General features: G+C 56.7%; 1 protein-coding gene across 18 annotated transcripts in view; it reads left to right on the forward strand.

The window, feature by feature from the left end:
* The window catches only part of SCRIB (scribble planar cell polarity protein), a 120,087-nt gene extending 110,300 nt beyond the window's left edge, over positions 1-9,787 (forward strand). For 17 of the 18 annotated variants that reach the window (XM_059869171.1, XM_059869239.1, XM_059869289.1 and 14 more), the window contains 5 exons: positions 516-655; positions 1,672-1,709; positions 2,741-2,815; positions 4,568-4,619; positions 7,622-9,787. In XM_059869171.1, the coding sequence (XP_059725154.1) occupies positions 516-655; positions 1,672-1,709; positions 2,741-2,815; positions 4,568-4,619; positions 7,622-7,785 (469 nt within the window). In that variant the 3' untranslated portion in view covers positions 7,786-9,787. The remainder of the gene's footprint in view (positions 1-515; positions 656-1,671; positions 1,710-2,740; positions 2,816-4,567; positions 4,620-7,621) is intronic. The other variant, XM_059869217.1, reaches the window with a different exon arrangement.

A 9,787-nucleotide genomic window follows, 5' to 3' on the forward strand; every position in this document is an offset into this window, starting at 1 on the left:
GTTTCACAGCTGTGTCACACAGTCCCAGTGGGGTTGGAAGGAACCTTAGAGGTCACCCAGTTTCACCCCCTGCCAAGGGACACCTTCCACTGCAGCAGGGTGCTCAGGGCCCCATCCAGCCTGGCCTTCCACGATCTCCTGCTGGCTGAGGAGGGTTAAGGTGCAGCACACTGAGCACAGAGGAGGGAAAAGCCCCCAGGACTGATCCTGCTCGTGTGATCCTTGCAGTTTTGTCCCCAGCTCAGGTCACCGTCCTGTTGTGTGGCACTCCGGGCTGCCCGCAGCCTCTCAGTGTGTTGATCCATAGCTTCAGGCTCTGTGTGTTTGGCACATGTGGTCCCACGCGTGTTTTGGGATGGCAGCCAGCCCAGCTGTCCCCCTGCCTGCCTCGGGGACCCCGGGGGGCTTTGTTCCACCAGCTGTGCTGGCCCAGGGCTCTGTCCCTGCCCCGCCGCACACGGGTGGCGCCGTCCCCTCAGCAGCACTGACGGCTTCTCCCCACCCGTTCCTGGCAGGATGAAATCCCTGGAGCAGGATGCCCTCAAGGCCCAGATGGTCATTGCCAAGTCCAAGGAGGGGAAGAAGCGCAGCACTCTGGAGCAGCTGGCAGAGTCGCCCTCGCCCGCGCCCACGCCGTCACCGACGCCGCTGGAAGGTACAGAGGGGGACACAGGGCTGGGGGCAGTTCCCTGCTTCTGGGGGCAATTCCCTGCTTCTGGGGGGGAGTTCCCTCCTTCTGGGGGGAGTTCCCTCCTTCTGGGGGCAATGCCCTCCTTCTGGGGGGGAGTTCCCTGCTTCTGGGGGGAGTTCCCTCCTTCTAGGGGCAGTTCCCTGCTTCTGGGGGGAGTTCCCTGCTTCTGGGGGGAGTTCCCTGCTTCTGGGGGGAGTTCCCTGCTCTGGGGGGGAGTTCCCTCCTTCTGGGGGGAGTTCCCTGCTTCTGGGGGGGAGTTCCCTCCTTCTGGGGGGAGTTCCCTCCTTCTGGGGGGGAGTTCCTTCCTTCTGGGGGGAGTTCCTTGCTTCTGGGGGGGAGTTCCCTGCTTCTGGGGGGCAGTTCTCTCCTTCTGGGGGGAGTTCCCTGCTTCTGGGGGCAATTCACTCCTTCTGGGGGCAATTCCCTCCTCCTTCCTGGCTGGAAGGTACAGAGTGGGGAGACAGGGCTGGGGGCGATGCCCTGCTTCTTGGGGGGGAGTTCCCTCCTTCTGGGGGGCAGTTCCCTCCTTCTGGGGGGCAGTTCCCTCCTTCTGGGGGCAGTTCCCTCCTTCTGGGGGCAGTTCCCTCCTTCTGGGGGGCAATTCCCTCCTTCCACCCTGCTGGAAGGTACAGAGCAGGGGACACAGGCAGGGCTCCTGGAGCTCAGCCTGCTCACAGCACAGCTCTGGGCAGCAGCTCCCTCCTTCCACCCGGCTGGAGATCCTTGGGGGCACGTGGGACAGCCCAGGGGTGGGCCTCTGCTGCAGGGCATGTGACAGCACCTGGGGCAGAGCCGAGCTCCCAGGGAGCAGGGAGGGAGCACAGCCAGCATCCTGACTTCCTGAAAAAGCAGTGTGGAGGTGTTGTTTGGGAGGGCAGGGGCAGGGCCTGCCCTCAGCCCCCTTGTCACCACTCTGATGCTGCTGAAGGAGCTGCCAGGGGAGACTGTCACTAACTGTGCTCTTCTGTCCCCTCCTGCAGACTGCAGCCCCAGGAACGTCACCTCCCCAGGAAGGCTGGTATGGTCTTCTCCTGCTTGCTTTTGTCACCTTTCCTAAATCTTGGCATTCCTGGTTGCTCAGCTGTGCTGGGAGCTGTGGGCCCCACTTGGTCCTTGGGCCAGGCCTGGCTGCATGGTGCAGGGAAGGGTGGGGGGTCTGTGGATGGAACTTGGCCAAACTCCTGGCTAGAGGCACCCCCCTTTATTGCAGCTCCCAGGGGACATCTGCTCTCTGTTCCCTATTTTATGATGCCATCCTTTCTGTGGTGCTTCACCTCCTTGTTCAGAAAGTTTTCCAACAGGTCCAGAAAGCCTTTCCCCAGGTTCAGAAGGCTTTCCCCAGGTTCAGAAGGCTTTTCCCTAGTTCAGAAGGCTTTTCCCTAGTTCAGAAGGCTTTTCCCTAGTTCAGAAGGCCTTTCCCTGCTTCAGAAAGCCTTTCCCAGGTTCAGAAGGCTTTTCCCTAGTTCAGAAAGCCTTTGCCTGAGTTCTGAAAGCCTTTGCCTAGGTTCAGAAAGCCTTTCACTTCACTTCAGGGACTTTGCCCTGTGTTTCCCCAAGAGACAAGGCAGACCTGCAGCTGCAATCAGCACTTTCCTTTTCCTAGCCCTGAGTAAAAGCCATGGCCACTGCTGCACAGCACTGTAAGAACCTGTGCCACAGAGCAGGGACAGCAGGGGAGCAGCTGCAGAGAGGGAGCCTCGTCCTGCCAGGTCACCCCATAACACAGCCCTGGCTTGGAATTCTGACTCTGCTCTGGCTGTCAGAAATCTTGCCATGAGCTTCCCCCAGAACCAGCTTTCCTGCCTGCCCTGGTGTGCAGTAGCATTTCAGTGCAGCAGTGATGTTTCCTCTGTGGCTCAAACCCCTCCTGCCACCAGCAGAGCTCCAGGGCAGTGTCCCAGGGCTGTCCCAGCTCTGTCCAGGCACGGCTGCCTCTCCCTGAGCATGTCCCTCTGCCTCTGCTGGGATCTCTGCTTGCTGCTGCCTCTCCAGCCCTTCCTCTCCCTCACTCTCTCTTCTCTGTTTCTTCCCTTCTGCTGTCCCTTCTAGTCAATGTCTGAAAAGAAGTTTGACTACCGGGAATTTGCTGCTATTCCTTCCTCCAAACCTGTTTACGAAATCCAGGTATAAACTGCATGCTGAGCCACCTCTGCACAGCCCAGGCCTTGGTTTGGTTCAGGAGCTGAGGCTGAGGGGTTTGGGGGAGCCCTCTGCAGAGGCCTTGCCTGTGCAGGGGCAGGGACACCAGTCCTGCTGAAAACTGAGGCTCCAGCCAAGAGGAATTAGGAAAAGGTTGGTCCAGGTGGTTTTAAAATGAATGACAAAAGCTTTGCAGATACAAAACATCTGCATCTTCACCAGAATGGCTCCTGAAATAGTTGTAAGTGAAAGATGAGAACTAAAAGGGAAGAAAAAGTGACAGAAATGATGGCAGGCAAATGCCAGATTGGAGCAGATGTGAACTTGCAGCTGGGCCGTGCCTGGGGTCCTGTTCTCAGGCTGTGGTTCTGCTGGCAGTGAGCTGTGGAGTCAGCACCTGGTTCTGAAAGCCGTGGTGAGGTGCTTCTCCTTCCTCAAATGGGCTGTTTTGGGCTGTTTTGTCCTGGATTGCCAGCTCTGGAGGTGATCCTGACCTCCTGCTCTGGGGGCCACTGGAACCAATCTTGTGGGGCTGGGAGCTGTAACTGCCTGGGTCAGTCAGTCCCTGATGGCATTTGTGACAGCTGAACTGAGCAGATTCCCTGTGTCTGAAGGGTTGAGGTGTGTTTTTTAGTTCTGCATACAGACCATGAAGCAGATTCAGTGTGTGGAGAGCCAGCAAGCACTGCCACACTGGGCTTCACCTCCCTGTGGGGACACAAAGGTGTCCCTGCAGACAGGCTGGCTGTGGCAGAGTGCAGTGGGAGCATTCTCAGGCACTTCTGCTTTATTTGGTGTTTGTTCTTCACTGACACCTGTCCCTTCTGGTGTTGCTCTGCTCCTGGGGGTGATTCCTCATTTTCCTGGGGTGCCTTCCTTTGGGACGTGCCCCTCTCCAGCTCTGTCCCAGGCCAGTTGGGGACTGGCTGCTCGAGCCCTGTGGCAGCTCCAGAGCACCCAGATTTCCCAGGTACAGCACTGGCTCTGCATGCAGCTAAGGTACCTCCAAAGGAGGCTGCTCCTCCAAATCCTCTGGCAGTGTCTGTGGGTGCAGTAGTTCACAGAATCCTGGGATGGTTTGGGTGGGAAGGGACCTTAAATCCCATCCCATCCCACCCCTGCCGTGGCAGGGACACCTTCCCCTGCCCCAGGTGCTCCCAGCCCCATCCAGCCTGCCTTGGGATCCAGGGGCAGCCACAGCTCCCTGGGCACCCTGTGCAGGGCTGCCCCCCCTCCTAGGGAAGGATTTCTCTTTCATCTCCAACACAAATCTCCTCTCTTTCAGCTCACAGCCTTTTTCTTTCTTCTCTACACTTTGTGCCTTTTGTGTTTCTTCCTCTCCTTCCTGCACCCAGGAAGTGTGGGGCCTGGCAGGAGGGGGTGCCTGACCCAGGCACGAGGGATTCCTGCTGGAGTCTCGGTGGCAGTGTCCCCTCTGGGCAGTGTCCCCACTGTGTCAGTGCCAGTCCCTGACAGTCCCCTCAGTGGCAGTGTCCCCTCTGTGTCAGTGCCAGTCCCTGACAGTCCCCTCTGTGGCAGTGTCCCCTCTGGGCAGTGTCCCCACTGTGTCAGTGCCAGTCCCTGCCAGTCCCCTCTGTGTCAGTGTCCCCTCTGTGTCAGTGCCAGTCCCTGCCAGTCCCCTCTGTGGCCGTGTCCCCTCTGGGCAGTGTCCCCTCGGTGGGTGGGCACCCCTGGGCACAGCTGTTCCAGGTGTCAGTGATCCCATTTCTCTTGCAGTCCCCTGATGCAGCTGATGACCTCAGATACGTGGATGACCGGAGTAACTCAGGTAAGCCCAGGCAGTCCTGGCTGTCCTGCTCGTGCCCTGCTCTGGGTCTGGAGGGTTCCCCTGCCTTGTGGAACCCCCCTGAGCACCTCACCTTCTGCTGCTTGAAGCAATGCCATGTTCTGTCTGTTCTAGAATGACAACTCCACGCTCACCACGTTCATTTTGGGTAGGATATTTGCATATTTGCATCATTTTCAGTGATGACTAATTTCCCAGTGTGCTGTGTTGCAAGCATGCCTGGTTGTCTTGTTTTGTCCTGGAGTGGCAGTAGGGTGTGGCAGGGAGGTTTTGGGCTCTGTCACCTGCTGCAGGTGCACGGTGTCCCTCATGCAGGGGCTGCCTGGTGCCCCTTCTGCTGGAACAGGGAATGGTGCAGGTAAATTCATCCAAGGTGCACCTGTGGGCCGTGGCCACCTCAGTCAGCAGGAGTTGCAGGTGTGCAGCTGGAGCTCTGGGCTGTCCAGCTGGGCTGTGTCTGCCTGTCCCACCTGTAGCACACAGCTGAGCCTCACCCAGCTGCTTCCAGGGCCTGCAGCAGCACCGTGGAGCTGGGCAGAGCCTGCCTGCTGTGTAGCCTCCTGTTGCCTCTAACAGTTGGTGCTGGTTTGCTCCTACCCTTTTTGCATGTTTCACCCCTTTATTAAAAAAGAAAAAAAACAACAGTTCCTTTTATCTTGACAAATTCCTCTGAGGCCAGGCTGCATCCCAGACAGCTGACCCGTGGCTGAGCTGTTTCCAGAAGGAGGTTCTGCTGCAGGACTCAACACAAACTTACTTTCCTGAGAACAGGATCTGTTCTTCATCCCTCAGCGTCTTCCTCCAAGCTCTGGGTTATTCTCTTGAGGTTGTTTGTTCAGGCAGTGCAGGGATGAGAGCTCAGGGAAGGTCTGGGGAAGAGCAGCTGCTGCTCAGGGCATCCAGAGCTCACTGTTGCCTGTCCCTGCTCTGTGGGGCCCTCAGATGGGATGAAAGCCAGAAAGAAAATGTGGTGTCCATTGGGAGACCCAGCCCTCAGGCCTGAAGGAATGCTTAAATCATGTCTGATGTGTGTGAGGCACACAAACAAGAAGCAGGTTTTGCCCAGTGATCTGGAAAGGACGCAGGTGATGATGCCAGTCAGCTCTCCTGGCATGGGACCAGGCTCTCCTGGCTTTTTCAGAGCCCCCCATCCCATCTCACTCTCCCAGGCAGTGCAGCATTCCAGCCAGCATAATCAGAATTGTCCTGGATTATGGAATTATGGCTTTTTGACTCACGGCAATTCTGAAACTTCGTGCTAGCAAACCATTACATCAGGAACTCTGAGGAAATCCAACGCAGGAAAGTGCTGGCATCTCACTCCTCCCAGCACACCCATGTGCTCTTGCCCATGCAGAAACAGTTCCTTCCATTCTCTGGTCTGACTTCGTGGTCATCATCTCTTAAAGGGATTTAAAAATCTTTATTCCAAGGTTTCCATGAGCCATGGAGTTACTGAACTGCAGAGCAGCATTTTCAGGGTGGAACCAAGCAGTGTTCCCTTTGCTGTAGCATGACTTGTCCAGATCACCTGGAGACTTTTGCTTCCCAGTCCTGTAACCCTCAGGCTGCAGAAACTCCCCTGCTGACTGTGTGCTGCTCCTGTTACTGGAAACCTGCCTGTGGGATGTGAGGAGCTGCTTCTTCCCTGTGCTCCTGGCACACCTGGGCTGTCTGCTGTTGGCAGCAGCAGCCTTAGGAACGGTGCCTCCCCACCCTGCACCTGCCCTCATTGCTGTTGGCTAATGAACTCTGCAGCTCTGACACTCAGGAACCACACGTGTTCTCTCTGCCCTCTTGTGGCTCTAATTTAAGTCTCTCTGCCCTCCTGTGGCTTTCTTTTATCCCTGTGCAGCCTTTTTAGCCACATCACTACTCCGAGGTAGTGCATCCATCCTGTTTTTCTCCAGACTTGCATTTCACAGGCTCTTTCCCACCAAAATGCCAACACAAAACTGGAATCTCTGGATTCATACCAGTGGCAATGCCTGTGCTTTCCTCCAGTAGTTCATCCTCAGGATGTCAGCTGTCCCTGGTCAGGAGTGTCACCTGTCTCTGCAGTCCTGACCTGTGAGCTCTGGTCAGCTCAGAGCAGCTCCCTGCATCCACCTGGGCATGACACAGGGCATGACCTCACCTCATTGCCCCTGTCCTTCCCTAAGGGTCTGGATCCTCCCATTCCATCACCTGAGGCACAGCAGCCTCACCACCTGAGGCACACCAGGTGTGTGGTGCCCCTGAGTTTAAAGCCCTCCTGGGCCAGCTGGGCCAGCCTGTGACCCAGACTCTCCTCCTGCTCTGTGACAGAGGGACCCTTCAGCCCCTGCAGACCCGGGCCAGGGTGGATCCCTGCTCTGGAGAGCAGAAGCATTTCAGGACACTCGATGTTCCATGCAGCTTGGCACTTCAGTCACATTCAGTGAACCAGGGGTGTTACAGGCAGGTGTCTTCTCACCCATGGCTCTTCCTACCCAGCACCCACAGTGCTCCCTGCATGAGCTGTGGGTCACCAGGGGGTTACTGTGAGTGACTGAGACCAGTGCTGTCCCAAATCCAGCACCTGGGAATACCCTGGAACACTCCCTGAAAGTGTTCCAGGCCAAGTGGGACAGGGCTTGGAGCAGCCTGGGACAGTGGAAGGTGTCCCTGCCTGTGGCAGGGGTGAGATGGATGAGCTTTAAGGTTCTTTCCTACACAAACCATTCTGTCATCCTGTGATAGCCTTGACATCTGCATTAACTGTGCCAGCTGTGCCAGTGTGCTGCCAGAATCACAGCGTGGTTTGGCTGGGAAGGGACTTTTCAGACCGCCCAGTCCCACCCTGCCCTGAGCAGGGACACCTTCCATCAGACCAGGTTGCTGTGAGCCACAGCTCCCCTGGCAGCCTGTGCCTCACCACCTCACAGGGAAGGATTTCTTCTCAGGATCTCCCTGACTTAACCCAGGGCTCTGTCTTCAGATCAGAACACCTCTTGTCGTTGCAGTTCCCCGGGAGCAGGATGGGCAGCCGGAGGAGGAGGAGGAGGCACTGGGAGCAGGGGATCCCTCAGCAGCAGCTCCCTCAGCCCTGGAGGACATGGCCCTGTACAGCAGCAAGCGGAAGCTCCGGCACAGCCGGCGCAGCCTGGAGACCGCTGTCCCCACATAGGTGACCCTGGGCAGTGGACTGGCCTGGCACAGCCTGGCAATGGACTGGCCTGGCACAGCCCTTTGGGAGCTCCAGGGACAGCAGCAGGCTGCCCCCCTGCCTACAGACTCTGGATGGGACTGAGCTCCCCGCGAGCTCTGTGGCCAACCGACTCCTCTGGGGCTGTGAAGCGCCCTCGTCTCTCACCCAACAGTGCACTGGGGCACATCCCAAAACTGGGACAACACTGGACTGACTGCTGGCAGATGGAGAGGAAGGGTGGCCAGGACAGTGGGCAGCTTTTTAGCCTGTAAATATTGTGTGGGGAAGAGTAGGACAGGGAGAATGTAGGAGTGTGAGAGTGTGTTGGGCTCCAGCTGTTACTGCCTCAGCTTGGGTTTTGTAGTGGTTAAAAAGAGCTTCTCCTCTGGTGGGAATCAGGAGGAAGGTCCAGCCTGCCTTTACTCCTATTCCAGTCTTTTGCCAAAAAGCATCTCCTCCCAGCTCCTGCACTGTGTCACCTCACTTCCCTTTGGGAGTGTTTGGGAATGGGAAGCTTGGAGGCAAAAAGAAGGAAAAAAAAAGAGAAAAACCCACCAGAATTCCAGCAAAGTGCCTCCCTCTGCCACTGGCACTCTGTGCTCAAGGAAAACCGAGCCAGCTCTCTGCCACCTGCCTCTGTCCTGGTGGGACACTGCTCTTGCTGGGGCTTTGTGCTGGGCTGGAACAGCTCCCTCCCTAGGTGGGCACGTCCCCCTTTGCCACCACGGCGGGAGCCACTCCAGAGCACACGAGTGGAGGAGTCTCTCCTGTGGCACTGGGGCTGAACTGGTCAGCTGGGGCAGGAATGGGACAGGGCTGACAGCCAGAGCAGGGGTGTAGGGGTGTGTGGCAGCAGTGGGGGCAGGACAGGGGGCAGAGGTGGGAGGTGTGACAGCAGGTACCTTAGTGGATAGAGTTCAGGAACTGGGGATGGGTAGAATGTGGAGTTGCTGGGGTCAGGTTGGGAGTTACAGGATCCTACACATGGAGATGCTGGTGGGGAGTCCACAGTGCCCACGCTGGCTGTCGGGTGGGGTGGGATGTCACGGGTGCCTGGTGTGGTGTGGGCTGGCAGGGAGCACCAGGAGCAGGATGGGGCTGGCCTGTGCCTTGCAATAACCACACAGTTCCACTTTGCCAGCTCATTGGCTTCAGGCCCCTTCCCATGGAGGACAGGGAAAATGCACGTTTGCCCACACAAGAGGGAAAAAGGAAAATGAGAAATGAGTGGGGGTGTGAGCCTTGGTTTCCACACGTGGAACAAGGGCTGTGAGCAGGTTCTGAATCATGTGAGCTCTGCAGATGTGGAGGTCACAGCTGCTGCTCCCAACTCTGCCATCAGCCTCTGCTGCCACTAGTGAGGGGAAACAACCCTTTTCTTTTTATCACTGCCTCTCACCGTGAGGAAGGTCCGAGCTCGGCACAATCCCGGTCCCTGTCCATTGGTGCTCTCCGACTCCCCAGTAAGACCAGGGTTGGACCTTGAGCCTCACAGTGGCTGGGCACTGACAGGCACATCTGCTTGTACATTTGCTGAAGGAAAGAGCTGGATGCAGTTTTTTGGGTGCAGTTTTTTAGTTGAGCCTCTCCTTTCATGCCAAAATCCAGCGGATCATTTTAACTGACTCTGTACGTTTTGATTTTACAGACTTGTGAAGGGGAACTCTGATAATCTCACGCTGCAGCTGCAGCTGCCTCCATCATCAGCAGTTTGAGCTTTTCCTTTTTAAATCTAATTTTAGCATTTGCTTTTTAACAAGAGCAGTTTTGGAAACAATCCTGGCTGGGTTTTGGTGACTAACTTGTGATTCTTCTCTCCTTTCCCTGTGCGGTACCTGGTGCCAGGCTCTGGATTCTTCCCGTTCTCTCCCAAGAGACTCCGAGGGAAAATTAGCGCATCAAGACTGTAACTAGTGAAATTTGTACAACCAAAGAAATCTATTTTGTGGTTCAAGGATAATAAAGTTTACTTTACATTTTA

This window comes from Haemorhous mexicanus, chromosome 1 (assembly GCF_027477595.1).
Source record: "Haemorhous mexicanus isolate bHaeMex1 chromosome 1, bHaeMex1.pri, whole genome shotgun sequence".
Lineage (NCBI taxonomy): Eukaryota > Metazoa > Chordata > Aves > Passeriformes > Fringillidae > Haemorhous > Haemorhous mexicanus.